The following is a 19,508-nucleotide window of genomic DNA, read 5'->3' as shown; positions in this document are numbered from 1 at the left end:
CTGGAGGCTGGATTCACACGATGTGCGAACTGCCGTCCGCTTTTCTGCCAATTGACCAACCCTATTTGCTAACTGCAATCGCCCTTGCTAGCCCCCATTTTCTTGCTAGCCCCCATTTCCTGCTGGTGTAGCCACAGCAGTTATATTAGTGGCCAATGGCTCACTGGTTACAGCTGACGGCCAACTAGCCACAGCTGATGGCCATCCAATCACAGTTGATGGCCATTTACTACTCAAGTGAGCACCTTTCCACGTGAGGCTGACAGCCTACAACACTGTTCCCCAATAAAGTCCTGTTCCCCATCCCCAACACAATATTTAAAAAAAAAAAAAGATCAGCGCCTTCATGTTACTTTTCTTGACTGGGTATAGGGATGAGGTTTGGGGAGAGAAGCTGAAAAAAGCAAGAAAAGACACCTCTCCAAACATCAGTACTCCTTTTTCTTGTATGTAAGAGTTATCATCAGCTACTATAGATATGAATAATGTGGTCTAGCGCTTCTTTATTTATGACTGTGGCAATGAAAATAACTTGGTACTTTACCAATTATTTTTAAGAAGTGGTAGCACAGTGTTTCTTTGAATGTCAAAAACCAGAAATAGAGTCTTTAAGAATTTCTTCCATCTGCCAGCCTGAATGTTGGCTGGGTAGAGATTTAAACGGTACATGTGTGATGGAATAGGCCTCATTGCCCCATATGTAGAACACAAGCCCGTGAAATCCACCCGCCCTGTGTGACACGCAATTAGCTGGATTCTGTTCCAGCCAGCACTCCACTTAACTGGTTGGCAATCAGAGGGAGAACACCCTTTCTGGGCGGCAGGTCAGATAAATAGTGACATTTACAGAAACAAGCACTACCAGCACTACCGGGGCCCTGGGAATGACAGCCTGTTAAAAGGATAAACACTGCATAATGAGATTGATTGGGAACGCCTTTCAGCAGCAGTTTGCTCATTTTAGGAACTTCTCACAGGAATAAATAGGAGGCAAAATCTGGGGTATTGGTTTTGTGGTTTCAAATGTCTGTTTGGGTTGGAAATGATTGGAAATGGCTTGAAAAGGAAGTGGGCTCGTTCTGGGGGAAGTGAACACTTCACTTTGAGAGGAGATCCAGAAATGATTAAGATACAGTCAGTCCCCAGTCCAAGGAGATCCAAGATTTGCACGGGAGGCAGATGAGTAGTTAGAAGTGGAAAATAAATCTCTATACCAATTCCTTTTCTATTACCGAGACTAGCTGGGGAGAGACGGTGCCTGGGAATTTGATTTGGCCCAAGGTCAAGAAAAGCTCAATGGCATGGCTTCTGTTGGATCAAGGTAGCATAAAGTGGGGTGGAGGTGGGTAGATGACTTGTTGTTGGGAAAGGCACCAAGGCAGGCCCAGGTTTTTCCTCCCCACATTTTAGCTTCCTCGTTATTTCTAAAATGTCAGAAAAGCCTGTTATACACACCACTGGCGTTATTGTATTATGGAGAATTTAGAGACAGGGCCACAATGGGAGAAGGGGCCTTCCCTGTCTCAGCCCTCTGCTGAGGTCAGCTTGGTGGCAACAGTTTCATATCAATGAAGGACAGTGGTCCTGGGACGACAACCAGCCCCACTCCCCATGTACACTTTCCCTGGATTACCTGGGGCAGGTGAGCCTTAAAGAGAAAGTCACGAAATACTTGGATCACATCACAAATATTCACAAAATGGAGCCAGTACAATTGTAGAGTTCTCTAGGCAGAGGTTTTTTTTTTTTAATTGGGGAATATTGGGGAACAGTGTGTGTGGGTACAGAGTCCCAGAAAGCAGTTTCCAGGCTCTCGGCCTCATGTGGAAAGATGCTGGCTCGGGTAGTAGATGGCCGTCGGCTGTTACTGGTTAGCCATTAGCCACTAATATAACTGCCATGGCTAAGCAGCAAGTGTGGATTGCAGTTAACAAGTGAGGTTGGTTGGCAGAGAAACGGATGGCAGGCTGCGGATCGATGTGGCTCCTGCTTCCTGTGTCTCCAACTCAGCCGCCAGCGAGAATATAGTGGTCTGACTCCCCTATCTATTACTCCGTGGGTGTTCCTTTTTGGCCTCACCATATCCTGCATTCTTATGCAGGGAGCAGGAGCTGAGACCCCGCATGACACCCTCGTAACACTGTGTTTCTCCAGGGCCCATCAGCTCCAAGTCTGTGTCCTTCAATCTAGTTGTGGAGGGCGCAGCTCACTGACCCATGTGGAAATTGAACTGGCAACCCTGCTGTTCAGAGCTCGTGCCCTAACCAACTGAGCCATCCGGCTGCCCCTGCAGAGGGGTTTTAACGGTCCTCCTCAGCACTCCCCCCCAACCCCATCTGTGCCCTCCTCCTCTCCCTAGGAGTGCCTTGAAAGTACCCATGTCTGCTCACCAATACAAGTGTCTCAGCCACCGGTAGCATTTCCTGATGTCTCCTCTGTTTCCCCGTGTCGTGCGGGGAGTCATGTGGGGTCTCAGCTCCCGCTCCCTGCACAAGAACACAGGTGTGCGGGGCGGCCTGCGGGGTCTCTGGTCCCGCTCCCCATATAAGAACGCAGGATGTGGCCAGGCCCAAAAAGGAACAACCACGGAGTCATAGGTAGGGGAGTCATACCACTATATTCTTGCTGGCGGCTGGGCTGGAGAAACAGGAAGCAGGAGACACACAATTCGCAACCCTCACTGCGCAGCTTGCTAGCCCCGCCACCATCCTCTTGCTAGCCCCCATTTCTTTTTCTGCTAGCGTAGCCACAGCAGTTATATTAGTGGCAAATGGCTCACTGGTTATAGCTGACGGCCAACTAGCCACAGCTGATGGCCATCCAATCACAGTTGATGGCCATTTACTACCTGAGCCAGCACCTTTCTATGTGAGGCCGAGAGCCTGGAAACTGCTTTCTGGGGCTCTGTCCCCATACCCCGACTCTTGCAGCATTGTCACATTTGCTGTCCTTGTCATGGGCACACCCTTGACATGCATGTCAAAAAGTGTGCTGTTCCCACAGTGCTGGGCTGCCCACTGCTTTGGCTGCCAGCGCCCAGCACTTTAAGAACTGACCTGTGCTCCCAATGTCCCTCAGGGGTTTCAGCAAACAGCTCCTTTGGTTTGCTGAAGTCTGAAGTCTGGTTTGGAAGTCTCTGTCCCTAGTTTTCAGGGGAAGCCAGGGAAGCTGTGGAGACTGACATGGAAACTGCCAGTGGAAGACAACCAGGGGGACAGGGATTGTTAGAAGAGTTTCTTTTCTCAAGCATTGGCCTCAGGATTAAAGTTCAAACTCCTCAGTATGGTCCCCCAAATTGTCTATGACATCATCTGAATCCTGCCTTCTTTTCCAGCCTCATCTGCCACCACCTCCTTCTGTTTTCCTGTGGTCCCCACACTTGCCTGCTGTCTCTCATACTAGCCTCGTACATACTATTATCTCACCTGAAGACCATTCCTTTAGCCTTACCCACTTTTCTGAATTACACTCATCCTGCTGGGTTCAGTTATGACACCACTTTTTCTAGGAAGCTACGCATGTCCACTCCCAAAGCCTGAGAAAGTTGTCCTCTTATGTGCTCCCAGGACACCCTGTATTGCCATCAATCATCAACACTGTAATGTCTGTTGTTTTTCCATCTCCCCTCCACACTGTAGGCTCCTTGAGAGCAGGGACTGTATCTTATACAGATTTTATTTGTCATTCTATTGAGAGTACACAGTAGGTGCTAAATAGTTAAATGAATGAATAGTGAAACAGTACCTGGGATCAAATTTGTATGCCTGAGACAAGTTTTTCCCGAAGGAGGAACCAGTCCCATCGTAACAGGCTCCTGGTGAGCCGATCCCACTCGTCCTCTGGCCTGACTCTTAGGTCAGCTGGGCTTAGGCTTGGGCTAGGTCTCCTCCTGCAGAAGCATCTGATGGGGACGGACCACAGCAGTGCTTCTCAAGCTTTAAAGTGTTAGAAGTCCTGGGATCCTGTTAAAATGCAGATTCCAGTTAGGGTGGGGCCTGAAATGCTGGTTGGGGACCCATACCTTGGCTAAATGTCTTGTGTCGTCTCTTTAAACTGATTACAGGATTCTGGTTTATAAGAATGAATAGGCAAAAGTTCGAAGGGTAAAAAAGCCTTTCTAGGAGAGGTTTATTTATTTTTTTATAATGCTTGATCATATTAAGAACAGAAGCATCCTTTTTAAACACTTTTAAAATATTTATTTTTATTTTTCAATTACAGTTGCACAAGTGTCATTTTTAAAGAACATGTGCCCATCGTTGTGGGTTGCGTCCTCCTATCCTTATTCCTGATCCTCTTCTCTCTTCTCTGTCTAATACAGAGGCTGCTAAAGCTCAAATGCTCTCTCCCAGCCTTCCTCATTGTTCTGGGCGAACAGAATAGTCACAGAATAGCTGCTGCCGCTCAGTAAATTCAAGCATCTCTTAATATCACTGATTTTCTAGTCAATTTCAAATTTTCTTGATCATACTTCTTTCCACAGTTGGTTCATTTGAATCAGAATCATATTAAATTTGTTGTTTTTGACAATAATATATACTTTAAGCTCCAAATTTCTTTTTATGAGAGAAAAACAAATTCCTATTTGTTTAAGCTGGCCTTACTAGAGTTTTATGTTCCTTGCCTCCAAACTGTAATACCGTATGCAATTTCTAAAAATTAAAACTTATTTTCTCTCATTAGCAAATTAACACACACTACTTATAGAAATATTAAAAAATATAGAAAAGAACTTAAAAAAAGAAAATCAGAGTCCCATCACTGAAGTACTGGTAACATTTTGACATGTTTTCTTCCAGTGTTTTTTGTACAGTTGTGATAACAGTCCTAACAAATTTGTGTCTTTTTTTGTCTATCATTACAAAAATGCATTGTAGGAATGATGAAAATATTCTAAAATTGATTGTGGTGATTGTTGTACAACTGTATGAATATACCAAAAATCATCGAATTGTATGTACACTTTAAATAGGTGAATTGTATAACATGTGAATTATATTTCAATAAGGCTGTTATAAAAATTTTTTAAATAAGCATTTTCTTTTATGATAAACTTAATATTTTTAATTATTGCAGAATCAAAGGCTATACTTCAATTTACTAAACTATTCCCCAACTGTTGGATATTTGTGTTGTTTCCACATTTGGCTACCATAAAAATTGCTGCAGTCAACCTCTTAGTACTTACAACTTCTCTGTATCTAAAATTAGCTCCTCCCAGAAGTAGAATTATGTGCCAAAGTGTAAGATTGCTTAAACATTTATTGAGCATTTCTTGGGGGCTTACTATCAGTCAGTATACCTGACTGATAGTAAGTACTAAGTACTTTGTATGCATTATTTCTTCAAATTTTTCATGACCCTAACAGATCTATTTTATCACTACTTTTAGAAGTTGAAACTGAAGCTAGGAGAAGAGAACTGTCTCACCCAAGGTCACAGAGCCGATATACAGAGGAGCCAGGTACCTACCCAGGTCTGTCTGCTTCCAAAGGCCATGGTCATTACATTCCCTCATCAGGCCTTATTTTTTTCAAACCTTGCTAAGTTTCAGTGGTGCAAATGTTATCATGTTCTAAATGGTTTTCTTTTGTTGCTGATGATGGATATATCCTTGTGTTTGCTGAATCAGACACACTCTTTGTTTGTTTATTACCTGTTGTGGCCTTTCCCATAGTTGACTATACAATTTGAAGCGTGAATAAAATGTGATCAATGGTTTGTCACTATTGTTAAAAAGAAAAACACGCAGTTTCCTTATTAGAAGTGCGCTCTAACGTGGAAACACCTTTAATGATGACCAGCAGGACTCGGAGAATTCCCTACGATCCAGCTCTCTGACACAAGTGCCTGGTTCTCCCCGTCATTCCTCCCACCTGGCTGAGCCTGGCGACAGACCCTCACTGCACGGGAAGACTCCCTGGGCACGGGGCTGGCCCTCCGCCTTCAGGGAGTCCTTCTTTCTTAAAGCAGGAGGGCTTGGAGCAATCATTGCTCTGCTCCTAAAGCACTTAGCTAAAGAGCGACTTCTTTTCCACAGTTATGTAGACAAACACCACAATGATAAAGATGCCGAACACAGCCAGCTTCAAGGCCACTGGAAACCTTTCTGGGTTCTCACTCCCAACACTCCTGTTTACTGCGCAGCAGTCTTTATCTTCGGTATTGCTACCTGTTTTGAATCTGGTGTTTGGTGCTCTTGAGGCAGACCTGTGAAAACATTAGTGGCTCTTAGGATTGTATACATCTAGGCGCTGAGCACACCCTGAAAGTGTGTGGGCCTTGGGGTGCAAGGAAGCAACACCAGTGGGGCTTTAGGGAGCATCCCTCTATTACTGAAAACCTATGCTAATTTCAACAGGGTATCAGGAGGATGTGAGCTTGAGAAAATCCCACCAAGCATTTTCTTATTACCCACTTGTGCGACGTCTTTGAATGCTGGCACAAGGCCTGACTCAGGGCCTTGCAGGTCCCTTGGTCTCACTGAGGATTCGTAAGAGTGGATGGGGCATCAGTATACAAGCCCTCTTCTTTCTTTCTTCACAGGTATAAACTCCACATTTCAGGTTGGAGAAGGGAAGGGCTTTTGAAATCTGCTTACTTTGCATTTAAAAGGGCAAGAGGAGACTTTCCGAAGGATCTTCTTTTAGAGAGAGTCTTATGTTCCCATTAGTCTAATCCTGAAAATTGGCTGAGAAAAGCTAATTCTGAAAAAAGTTTATTCAGAAGTTAGGGAACTTTCCAAAAAGTTTTACTTTCTCACGAATAAAATGGCCTGTTTTGAGCATTTATTTCCACTACCTTCTTTTTTTCCCCCCTCCATTTTCCAAGACTCAAATAGGAGTACGTCTCCAAATGACTACAGATCAGGGATCTTGGGTTCTGGTCTCAGTTCACGGTGAGTTTTGGCATCCCCCTCAATCTCTCTGGCTTGTTTTTATCTCTACACATAAGTGATAAACTAGAGATTATGTAAATCCCTTTCAGCTTTGAAATTATGAGTCATTACAAATCTTCTTTCTTTACAGATTCTCTTTTAGACTCAAACCGTTCGCAAAAATCAGAATAAGAAATTTTTTTCCAGGAGTTACATAGTCAGTAATATCTCTTCATGTGCTAAATATTACCTTGTCTTCTTAGAACACTTATAATCCACACAGTAGATATCTGGGGCTTTTGGTTTAGTGCTGGAAGCCTTGGGTCTCTAATGAACAGGAAGAAAATATCAAGAATTAATTTATGAAGAAGATAATATCAAATTATCAAAAAGAGGCCTCATAGTACAGTTCTAATGTCTTATACAAAGGACCTTATTTTTCATTCTAGAAAAAAATCATATAAGCTGAGGACTGATAAGGAGCTTAGTACATCAGGTAGTTAGTACTTCATAACACAAACTTTGTTTGTCTTTATTCGATATTAGCAAAAACCTCCAAATTCTGTGGAGTAATATTGTACCTCAATGACTCACACATGAACACTAAACACCCCAGTGATGCAACCAGCATTCTGTGCTTAAATATCATTTCCCTATTTTGCTCTTTTTGTATTTTTATTGCTTGGAAATTTTTTTATGAACATGTGTCTTTTTTATATGAAGAATAAAGTTATTTTAAAAAATCAAGTCGGCTCTGAACAATAACCAGAAAATAATTTAGGAAAATGAAAATGTTCAGTATGAGGGACAATCATGCTTTCGTTTTTTCTTTTTCCAAACATTTCTTTCATGTTGTTTTTTTCTAAAAAGTGAAAAGGCATAGCTCCCTCTGCCTTTGTTTCCTCTCTGTGAAATAAAGCTATAAAGATTAAGTGGTCCATGCAAAATAATTAACACATCTCTTGGCATATAGGAAGCACTTAATAAATGTTATAATGATTATAATACTGATAATTATTGTTAATTTTGTGTTGCTGTTTTTCCTTATATGCCTGGTTTTCCTTGATTGTCTATTCTTATTTAATATTCAGGCCTTATCATCCTCAAGTGTCCCTAATGTCCAGAAATGTGAAGATGTGGTGTCAGGTGACATTGCTAACTACCATTTATTGAGTTCCAGGCCCCACTGACCCATTAACTCACTGAGGCCTCCTAGACCACCCTACCCTCATCTGGTGGCACTATCATTGTTTTGTTTTGGATATGATGAGTCTTGAGGCATAGAAAGTTTAAGTAACCAGCCTAAGGTCAGTATCATCAATGGAGCTACGTGCTGGAACCGCTACACTAGACTCCTCTCTACCTTTCAGTTTCTAAAATAATTTCCATCCTGCAAGAAGTCTTCTTCATTACTCTCATTCACTCAGATCAGTTGTGTGGTCTGTATTTCTTTAGCCCGAATACACACATTCTGTATTTTATTTATTCATTCAACAAACATTTGTAGTGTGCTGTTGAGTGCTAAGCCCTATGCAACTGTGAGGATTTCTGAAGGGACCATCACACCATCCCCGCCCTAAAGAGCTCACCACTGAGCATGGTTATTTGTAAGTATTCTGCCCTGACTTCCTTCATCCCTAATCAGACCATCTGCTGTTGGATCTCATAGAGCTGTATTCTACCACCCGAGATCATTGGTTAACGTGGCATCTACTAGATGAAAGAGGGGTTGGGGGATGGGAGAGAAGGGCTCCAAGACCCCTGAACATGAAAGGAGCTTTCTGACACCTACCGTGCTGCCAGAGGCCTCACTATACAGTAGGCTATGAACAAGGGAGTCAGGAAGTGGAGAGTTCTCCAAAATATGAGAGGAAGATGGGACTCACCTCTGATAGGCAAAGGACTAATCAACACCAGGACAGAATAAGAACCAGAAGAAAAGTCAAAAGGAGATATTTTGCCAGCAGTACTGAGATAGTTGGGACTAGGGTGTAATGGAAGGTGGGACATGAGACACATGGGCACTCATGTGAGTCCTAGTTACCAGGATAAAGGACAGCCTTGGATGGCCTTAGCAACTGTGTTGTCAGAATACTCCAACAGAGCACATAACCCTAGTGAGTCTGGAATATCACCTACAGGGTGAGCTGTGTCAGCAGGTCTGATGGTCTCAGACAAAGATGGGTGGGGAGAGCATGGCCTGCTGTATGTTCATTTACTGCCGGTCATCCCCCGTCCCAGGAAAGGCCACCAATGATGAAAGAGCTTTGGTCTCCACCCCTCTTCCTGTACTCCCTACCCCACCTTCTTAAAGAAGATGTTCTCAACAGCAGTTTAGTGATGGTGGGACGCTGTGCATGACACAAGAGCACCAAGGGAGCACCACTCCCAGTGTAGACATTGAAGATGTACAAACCACTACAACAATTTCCTGGAAGAGGGAAGCAAAGGCCCTTGAGGAAAAAGGACTTTAAAAATTCTCACTAAGAGGGCCGGCCGGGTGGCTCAGGCGGTTGGAGCTCCGTGCTCCTAACACCAAAGGCTGCCAGGTCAATTCCCACATGGGCCAGTGGGCTCTCAATCACAAGGTTGCTGGTTCGATTCCTCAACTCCAGCAAGGGATGGCGGGCTCCGCCTCCTGCAACTAAGATTGGAAGGACAACAACTTGACTTGAAAAAAGTTCTGGAAGTACAGACTGTTCCCTAATAAAGTCCTGTTCCCCTTCCCCAATAAAATCTTAAAAAAAAAAATTCTCACTAAGACACAACCAAGATGGCGCAGCAGTAGGTAAGTGCTGTGTTTACTTTCTCTCACAACCACATCAAAATTACAACTAGGTTGTAGCCCTCCAATGTGCAGGACCAGTCTAATTTATGGTTTTTCAGTCTCCTCACAGTGGCTAATGGTTAGGGCAGATAAGGGAAGAATTTGAGAGGCCTCCAGGAGGTGCTCCCCATAGATTGTGTTGGACGTGCAAGAATGCAGAGACCCCGTTACCTGTCTCTAACTGCCTGACTTATTTCTCCTGAGAGATGTGATCCCCATAAATCTCTGTGGGAAGTTGAGGAACGGGAGGTCTCCTCTTCTGTATCTGCTTCAAGCTGAGAAGGGGGTAGAGCTGTCCCTACCCAATAGGGATTCATGAAACTCTCGCCCTATCTAATGTTAAATAAAAAGAGGAGTCTCATATCTGCCTTGGTTGGGGTGCACTGGAAGCCTTGCTGGGACATCATGCGTATCCTGAAGGCCCCTAGATGAGGACAGACAGACGTTAGTTAATAAATTAAAAACGCTGGCTCCAGGAGTAGGACTTGAAGCCCAATTACGTTAACTTTACCCAGGGGTTAGGTATGGACTGGCCTGGAGGAGTATTAAGACCCATTTGGTTTCTGGGATGGCGTTTGTTTATCCAAGAGTTAGGTCTGGAATGGCTTGGGAGAATGTTAGGCTACAATGATTATATCTCACAGGCTTTTAAGTAGTTATTCGGCAAGGGTGAGAGACATTCTGTGATTTAGGCTAGGAGCAGTCTTTAGTTTAGGACTCAGAAACTGATTAAAAGAGTGATTAAAACCAGGGACTAAGGAGCTAAGAAACTAGGCAAAAGGAGACTTAAAATTTCTATAGAGAGGGAGGCTTAAAACTTTTATAGTGAGGGAGCTCTCCCATGTCATTTTCTTGACCTGGGAGTAGGCAAAGTTTTCTTAGGACACAGAAAACAATAACCATGAAATAGAAAATTGATAAATTAGATTTGATCAAAACTGAATGTGCTTCTTGATCTTCAAGAAACATCATTAAGTTAAAGAAAATGTTAGCCACAGTGTTTTAGAAACTATTTGCAAAACATACAGTTGGCAAAGACTTTATATCCAGAATACACAAGACTCCTTCAACTCAGTAATAAAATAGTGGGAAGAGATACATTATAAAAGATATACAAATGGCCAATACACTCACACACACACAAAACAACACTGAACATTACTTGTCATCAGGGAAACACAAATTAAAACCACAATGAAATACCATGACACGCCCACCAAAATGGTTAAGATGAAAAAGGCTGAAACCACAAATGTTGGTGAGGGTGTGGAGCAACAGAAATTCTCATACCCTGTTGGTGGAATGTGATGGTACGATCACTTTGGCTGTTTTCTATACAGCTCAACTATTTTAATCCTATAAATTGATCCAACAATTCCACCCCTAGGTGCAGTCGTGGGCCGCATAATGACATTTTGGTTAACAACAGACCACATATGACAGTGGTCCCATAAGAAAAAAAAAATTACAACTAATCTACAAAACAACCATTATTGAGAATCACCTAAAATCAAGCTGAACTGAAGCCTTTCAACTAAGGACGTGCAGAAGAAGCCACCTCCAGATTGGTAGGAAGGTCAGAGATGCAGAATGGGCTGGTCTCACACCCGTGTATGACCATTAAAGATCAGGAGGGATATTTTGGCTGTGAGGGTCCCCCCATCCCTTAGAGGAGTGGGAGATCCCAGCCCCACCCCAGCCCAGGGTTCCAGTGCCGGGGAGAGAAGTCCTCCTAATTTTTGGTTGTGAAAACCAGCGGAGATTGTGACTGAGATTGAGTGCAGTTGCACTCACAGGCGCTCCTCTTAAAGGGACCATGCGTGCGGACTTACCCACCAATGGAATGACTCTTTCTGAGTTCCAGCACTGGAGCAGCAGCTGGAGAGGTGGCAAGGACATATGGTGGGGAACTGAGTTGCTTGGCTTGGGACGGGGGCTGGAGAGGGGGTTTTCTCCTGGACGTGGGAACCGGTGGAGACTGATGCTTCTTTGTTGAGCCCTCCCCTTTCCCGGCATGCCAGCACAAACAGCCACCATGTCTGAGTCTCTGCTATTTGCCACACCCTGGTGATTTGAAGCTGTCCTGTCCAACTTTCAGGTACACCCAGGCTGCTTTCAGTGGCTTTTTCATGCAGATCACCTGCTTTGGCTCAAGCTGCAGACTTTCCTAGGGTCTCTCAAAGGTTTGCAGAATGCAGACAAGCAGCATCTGGCTTGAGCATGTCCTGTACCTCTGGCTGAGCAGCCCTAAGCACAGCACTAGCGGCAGCTGGCCTTGGTCTCTCAAGGTGTTTTCAAGCACAGCACGGGTGGCAGCCATCTGCAGATTTCTTTGTGGCTCCTGCTGGGTGGCCCTGGCTGTGGCTGGGGTAGACCTACAGTGGATCCCCTCCAATGTGGTCCTGGGGGTGATGCCCCCATTGGCCAGCTTCAAAACGAGCTGGAGCATCACCCAGCTGTCTCCAAGTACCACACACTCATGGGGTGGATTGGGCAGACACCAGAGTCCTCTGAGGCAGATCCTGCTCCATAGGCTCAGCCCTTGCACAACAACTCTTCCACTGTAGTCAAGGCCAGTCCTCACAACCAGTGAGCCCAAGGGTCAGTCCCTCACACTGATGTACAATTATCAACCAAGGCTCAACTACAAGAGGAGGGCACACACAACCCACACAAGGGACACACCTGGAGCACATGGCTCAGGTGACCAGAAAGACTGCACCACTGAACCCCAGAGCACACCTACCACATAAGGCCACTCTACTAAGACCAGAAGACATAGCAGCCCTACCTAATACATAGAAACAAACACAGGGAGGCAACCAAAATGGGGAGACAAAGAAACATGTCCCAAATAAAATAACAGAACAAAGCTCCAGAAAAAGAACTAAGCAAAATGGAGATAAGCAATCTATCAGATGCAGAGTTCTAAACACTGGTTATAAGAATGCTCAGTGATCTCAGGGAGAACTTCAACAGAGAGATAGGAAGCACGACAATGGAGATGGAAACCGTGAAAAAGAACCAGTCAGAAATAAAGGATACAATAATGGAAATGAAGACTATATTACAGGAAATCAACAGTAGCTTAGATGAAGCACAGGACCCAACCAGCGATATAGAAGATATGGTAGCAGAAAACACCTAACCAGAACAGCAAAAAGAATCCAAAAAATTGAGGACAGTTGAAGGGGCTTCCCGGACAATATCAAGCATACCAACATTTGCATTATAGGGGTACCAGAAGGAGAAGAGAGAAAGGAATTGAAAACATATTTGAAGAAATAATGACAGAAAACTTCCCTAACTTGGTGAAGGAAATAGACATACAAGCCCAGGAAGCACAAAGAGTCCCAAATAAGTTAAACCCAAATAGGCCAACACCAAGACACATCATAATTAAAATGCCTGTGGGGACAGAGCCAGGAGTGCAGTTTCCAGGCTCTCGGCCTCACGTGGAAAGGTGCTGGCTCAGGTAGTAAATGGCCATCAACTGTGATTGGATGGCCATCAGCTGTGGCTAGTTGGCCGTCAGCTGTAACCAGTGAGCCATTGGCCACTAATATAACTGCCATGGCTAAGCTAGCAGAGAATGGGGCCTAGCAAGAAGATGGTGGCTGAGCTAGCAAGAGCAGATTGCAGTTAGCAAGTCGGGTTGGTTGTTTGGCAGAGTAGTGGATGTAAGGTTGAGGATTGAGTGGCTCTTGCTTCCTGTGTCTCCAACCCAGCCACCAGCGAGACTACAGAGATATGACTCTCCTATCTATGGCTCCGTGGTGGTCCTTTTTGTCCTATGTTCTTATGTGGGGAATGGGACCAGAGACCCCCACATGACACCCTGCACGACAATGCCAACGGTTAAATACAGAGAGAATCTTAAAAGCAGCAAGAGAAAGCAGTTAGTTCCCTACAAGGGAACCCCCATAAGACTGTCAGCTGATTTCTCAACAGAAACTTTGCAGGCAAGAAGAGAGTGGCAGGAAATATTCCAAGTAATGAAAAACAATGATATACAACCAAGATTGCTCTACCCAGAAAGGTTGTCATTTAGAATTGAAGGACAGATAAGGAGCTTCCCAGATAAGAAAAAGCTGAAGAAGTTCATTACCACCAAACTAGTATTACAAGGAATCTTAGAGGGACTTCTTTAAGATGGGAGGGAAGTTAAGGATGGGTGAAAGGGGAAGGGATTAAGAAGTACAATTGGGGCGGATGGGTGACTCAGTTGGTAGAGCGCGAGCTCTGGGCAAAGGGTCTGCTGTGCCGGTTCGATTCCCACATGGGCCCTCTGCACCTAGAATGTGCCCTCTGCACCTAGAATGTGCCCTCTGCACCTAGAATGAAGTCAATGAGCTGCCGCTCAGCTCCCGGGTGGCCAGGTGGCTCATTTGGTTGGAGTGCAGGCTCTCAACCACAAGGTTGCCAGTTCGACTCCTCGACTCCCACAAGGGATGGTGGTCTGCACCCCCTGCAACTAATCACGGCAACTGGACCTGGAGCTGAGCTGCGCCCTCCACTGCTACGATTGAAGGGACAACAGCTTGGCTTGGGAGGAGTCCTGGAGGTGCACACTGTTCCCCAGTGAAATCCTGTTCCCCTTCCCCAATAAAATCTTTAAAAAAAGTACAAATTGGTTGTTATACAGTAGTCATGGGGAAGTAGGGTATAGCATAAGGAATATGGTCAATATTATTGTAATAACTAGGTATGGTGCCAAATAGGTACTAGATCTATCAGGGTGATAGATGGAATGGGGTTGGGGGCAGGGTGAAAAAGCTGAAGGCATTAAGAAATATAAATTGGTAATTAATACAGCATGGGGGTATATAATCAACAATGTTGTAAAGATCATGTAAGGTGGTACCAGAAGGGCACTGGACTTATCAGGGGGATCACGTCATAGACTGTGCAGATGCCTGACCAATGCGCTATACACCTGAAGCTGAAGTAGAATAATATTGAGTGTCAACTATTACTAAATATATACGTATGTATAGTCATGGAGTGTGGAGCACAACATACGGAAGAGAGTCGATGGTATTGTAACAGCTGTATAAGATGTCAGAGGGGTAGCAGATTGGGGGGTGAGTTATCACTTTATGAGGGGTGTAAATGTCTAACTAGTACGTTGCTTTGTGCACCTGAAACTAATTTTTTAAAAAATCTAAAAAACTTCTCACCAAGGTGTCACATGGGCTAGTGGTGGTCTGCTCACTAAGAGATACTTAAAACTAGTTCCAAAAATGTTAGAAAAAATTTTTATAAGCACATCCTTTTTTAAAAATCTTTTTAATTACAGAAAGTTTTAAACATACATAAAAGCAGACAATGGTATAATGAACCTCCATGTACCAGTTACATGCAACTTCTTTTTAATTCTCTTAAATTTAAAAATAGAAATTTTAAATAAAGCATTTGGGGTAGAAGTCTGTTGTGAAATCAAATTATAGGATTTCATGGCTCTTAGGCAAACAAATACTCTCTCCCCTCTCTTTCCTCCTGCCATAGGAGGTTTAGGTCTTTGATTTCCTTTTCTTTTATAATATATTTCCTTTACTATCATTCAAATGTAGAGTTCTACAGTATGTAAAATGTGAACGGTTTGATTTTCAAAAAAAGGAGTAATTATGGCCTATCAACTTGACTGTGCCATCATCAATAAATATAATAATTATAAAAACTATATAACAGGGAAAAGGGATAGTGAGTAATATTAAAGACAGGAAGCAGCATAGAATTGCACATACACAGTGGCAGCAGCTGTGTGAAAACATGCTGTATATGCACATTAACAAAAACTAGAGGGAAATCAAAGACTAAAATTAGTTTTTGTGTCAGGTGGCATTGTGGGGACAGGGCCCCAGAAAGCAGTTTCCAGGCTCTCGGCCTCACATAGACAGGTGCTGGCTCAGGTAGTAAATGGCCATCAATGTGATTGGATGGCCATCAGCTGTGGCTAGTTGGCCGTCAGCTGTAACCAGTGAGCCATTTGCCACTAATATAACTGCTGTGGCTACGCTAGCAGGAAATGGGGGCTAGCAAGAAGATGGTGGCTGGGCTGGCAAGTGTGGATGGCGGTTTGCGGACAGTGTGAACCCAGCCTCCAGTGAGACCATAGTGGTATGCCTCCCCTACCTATGGCTCCGTGGGTGTTCCTTTTTCGCCTCACCATATCCTGCGTTCTTGTATGGGGAGCGGGAGCAGAGACCCCGCAGGGTCTCCCGCATGACAGGCATGTTTGTAGTTGATTTATTTTTCATCTTTAGAACATTCCTTTAATGCGGTTATGGTTTTCACTATAAACACCATATACAATGGAATGTAAAAATGTTGGTGTTGATTAAAACCCATGGCTTAGTGATGGTAAGTGGCACCATGGAGAAATGTAGTATCTTTGCTCCTTTCTCTCTATTCCCAGAGCTAGAATTTGCAAAGACGGCTGTTTGGACAAAGCATTCACAACTGAGAGTGGGGAACGCGTGGTCTCCTCTACTTCATCCACTTCACTGCACCCCTAGCATTGAAGTCAGAAAATTACACTCAGCTAATTTTACTAATCACAGCCATATTTAAAAATGTAATAATTCCGAGAGATGGCAATATAATGAGTGTCTCATTACAATACTAGCCAACATGTATAGGAGGTTGGACAATTAAGTTTGCAAACTCATCCTAGAAAAAGTGCTCCACACCTCATTGCTGAATTTCACTGTGGTCACCTTCAAAGTGCTCCCCTTGGGAAGCTATGCACTGACGCCAGTGCCTAGTCCACCCTTCAAAACAATTTTGGAACTCTTTTTCTGGAATGGCCATCAGAGCTGTCATCGTATTACCCTCGATGTCCTGAATGTCATCAAAATATCTTCCTTTCAATATTTCCTTTATCTTTGGGTAAAGAAAGAAGTCACTGGGGGCCAGGTCAGGTGAGTAGGGAGGGTGTTCTAATACAGTTACATGTTTGCTGGCTAAAAACTCCCTCACAGACAGTGCCGTGTGGGCTGGTATATTGTCGTGATGCAAGAGCCATGAATTGTTGGCGAAAAGTTCAGGTCGTTTTTGTCTTTTTCACACAGCCTTTTCAGCACTTCCAAACAGTAAACTTAGTTAACTGTCCAGTTAGTACAAATTCGTAATGAATAATCCCTCTGATATCAAAATAGGTTAGCAACGTCATTGAACAAGTTCACGAACATAATTGTCAGACCTCGTAGAGCATTTCCTGTGTACCAGGTACCCTTCTCTAAGCATTTGACATGAATAAAATAATTTGATCTTCAATACCACCCTATCAGGAAGGTGCTTTTATTGTGCCTATTTTATGGATGAGAAAACTGAGGCATGGCAAGTTTAAGGAGCTTGCCCACTTTCATACAGCTGTTGAGATGGTGGAGCCAGGAGTCCCTGGCAGTAAAGCCTCTGAGTCCCTGATCATAATCACCAAGCTGCACTGCAGAATGACAGTACTGCTTTGCTCGAAATGCATTAGAATACCACACTGTGAATGTCTATTGTCTTGGGCATTCAACATGCTTCATTTCATTTAATCTTTGTATGTTTCTCCAAAATAAGACCGTGTCTTATATTAAGTTTTGCTCCAAAAGACGTATTAGGGTTTATGTTCAAGGGATGTCATCCTGAAAAATCATGCTAGGGCTTATTTTCCGGTTAGGTCTTATTTTCAGGGAAACATGGTAACAGCACTAGGAGTTAACCATTATAGTCACCATTTTATAGATGAGAAAACAGAGGATTACAGAGCTAAAGTATTTGCCCCAGGTCACACAATTAATAAAAGGCAGAGCTATAATTTAAGCCCAAATATTCTGGCTTCAGTGAGTATGGTTTTTGTTTTGTAATATTTCTATTGAGGGAATTCATTGAAAATATATAAAAAATATTTCATGGGGCCGGCCTGGTGGCTCAGACGGTTAGAGATCCATGCCCCTAACTCCGAAGGCTGCCGGTTCGATTCCCACATGGGCCAGTGGGCTCTCAACCACAAGGTTGCCAGTTCAATTCCTCGAGTCCCGGAAGGGATGGTGGGCAGCGCCCCCTGCAACTAAGATTGAATACAGCACCTTGAGCTGAGCTGCCGCTGAGCTCCCGGATGGCTCAGTTGATTGGAGTACCTCCTCTCAATCAGAAGGTTGCCAGTTCGAGTCCCACAAGGGATGGTGTGCTGTGCCCCCTGCAATTATCAGTGGCAACTGGACCTGGAGCTAAGCTGCGCCCTCCACAACTAAGACTGAAAGGACAACAACTTGAAGCTGAACGGCACCCTCCACAACTAAGATTGAAAGGACAACAAGTTGACTTGGAAAAAAGGCCTGGAAAAACACTCTGTTCCCCAATAAAGTCCTGTTCCCCTCCACCAATGAAATCTTTTAAAAAAATTTCATTAATTAATAAGTTATCAAATCATTAGTTAATTTCCTGTGGAAGTAACAATTGTAACAATTGTAGCCATCAGATGTCTTCTTGAATATTTCAGATGAATTGACTTTTAAAGATTTTTTCCAGGTAGACTATTTTGTGCTAATTCTTATTGCCTACCTATGAATCACATTGAATCTAAGAGTGAATTGTGTAAGAGATATTGTGTCATGCTATATTATAGTTAACTACACTCTGGGGTAATATTCAGAGTGAGAAAGAACAATAATCATTTTGTATTCTAATTAAATCATTACTCATCAAAAATGTATTTTGCTTTTGAAAAATGATCTACTTTGACTAAATGATTAATATTTGTCCATAAAGAAATACAAGTTTGTTAGCATTTAGACTAGATGTGTATTTCACAATGTAGATCCAAACCTAGCCCAAAATGTCATAAACTGACACATACAATTATGGGCAATTAAAGAAGGGGTGCTGAGTGCTGAGATTCCCCACCCCTTCTTTCTCTTTTTCTTCCAGGACTTCTTACTGTAGGACTTTGGGGAGTCAGGAGGCAGATACTCCTAGGGGTGGGGATGAAATTCTTTCCTAACTGAAATGTGTTACATTTTCCAATCACTCCACTCATACAATTTTTTTTTTCAAAAAGGCATGTATATATATATCTCCAGACATTTTTACAAATGACTTGACAAATTGGCAGTTGTGACCTGCTTACAGGCAGAAAAACTCTTGATTTAGAGCCCTTTAGTATTGAGTTGATTGACTAAATTCCTTTATTGACTAAAATGATTAAGTTAATAAAAGATCTTGTAATAATTTCAGACTCTTACTTTATTGGTTTTACCTCAATCTCAATTTAATTAAGCTCTCATTTAAAACATTGTGTTCTTTTAACCTAAATAATGATTTTAAATTAATTAAAAGCCTTTTAAAATAATCTGCACCACATTAACAAAAGAAAGGTGAAAACTTGTGATCAACTCCACTCCCACTTTAAAAAATCTAGCAAATCATGAATAGAGTTGGAAATTCCTAAACTTGGTAAAAGTCGTCTTCCAACACCTACACCAAAAATCATACTCAAAGGTAAAATGTTAAAAGCATTTTCTCTAAAATCAGAACCAAAGAAAGCGTTCCTACTATTATCAGTCTTATTTAATATTATAATAAAGAGGTCTTAGCTAGCATAGCTAAACAAAAAAATTTAAAGGTACATAAATTACACTAAAAAGAATCTGCAGAAAAATTATTATAATTGCAAAGAGTTGATTATTATAAGACAAGTTATTGACAAAAGTCAATTGCATTTCTACATACCAGCAAAAAACATTTAAAACATAATTTAAAAAACATAATATTCCTGACAAAATTTGGCAACAAAAATCAAAAGCCTACCTAGTA

General features: G+C 42.9%; 1 protein-coding gene across 1 annotated transcript in view; it reads right to left on the bottom strand.

Annotated features, from left to right (window-relative positions):
• Nucleotides 1-4,339: 4,339 nt before the first annotated feature.
• The window catches only part of LEMD1 (LEM domain containing 1), a 35,310-nt gene continuing 20,141 nt past the window's right edge, over nucleotides 4,340-19,508 (bottom strand). Inside the window, exons 4-5 of the mRNA XM_074322282.2 lie at nucleotides 7,128-7,204; nucleotides 4,340-6,210 (exon numbers count right to left, since the gene is read on the bottom strand). Of these exons, the coding sequence (XP_074178383.2) occupies nucleotides 6,012-6,210; nucleotides 7,128-7,204 (276 nt within the window). The 3' untranslated portion in view covers nucleotides 4,340-6,011. The remainder of the gene's footprint in view (nucleotides 6,211-7,127; nucleotides 7,205-19,508) is intronic.

The sequence above is a fragment of the Rhinolophus sinicus genome, chromosome 11 (genome assembly GCF_057876585.1).
Source record: "Rhinolophus sinicus isolate RSI-liver-muscle chromosome 11, RSI-T2T, whole genome shotgun sequence".
NCBI classification, from domain to species: domain Eukaryota; kingdom Metazoa; phylum Chordata; class Mammalia; order Chiroptera; family Rhinolophidae; genus Rhinolophus; species Rhinolophus sinicus.
This window is presented reverse-complemented; position numbering and strand designations above follow the sequence as displayed.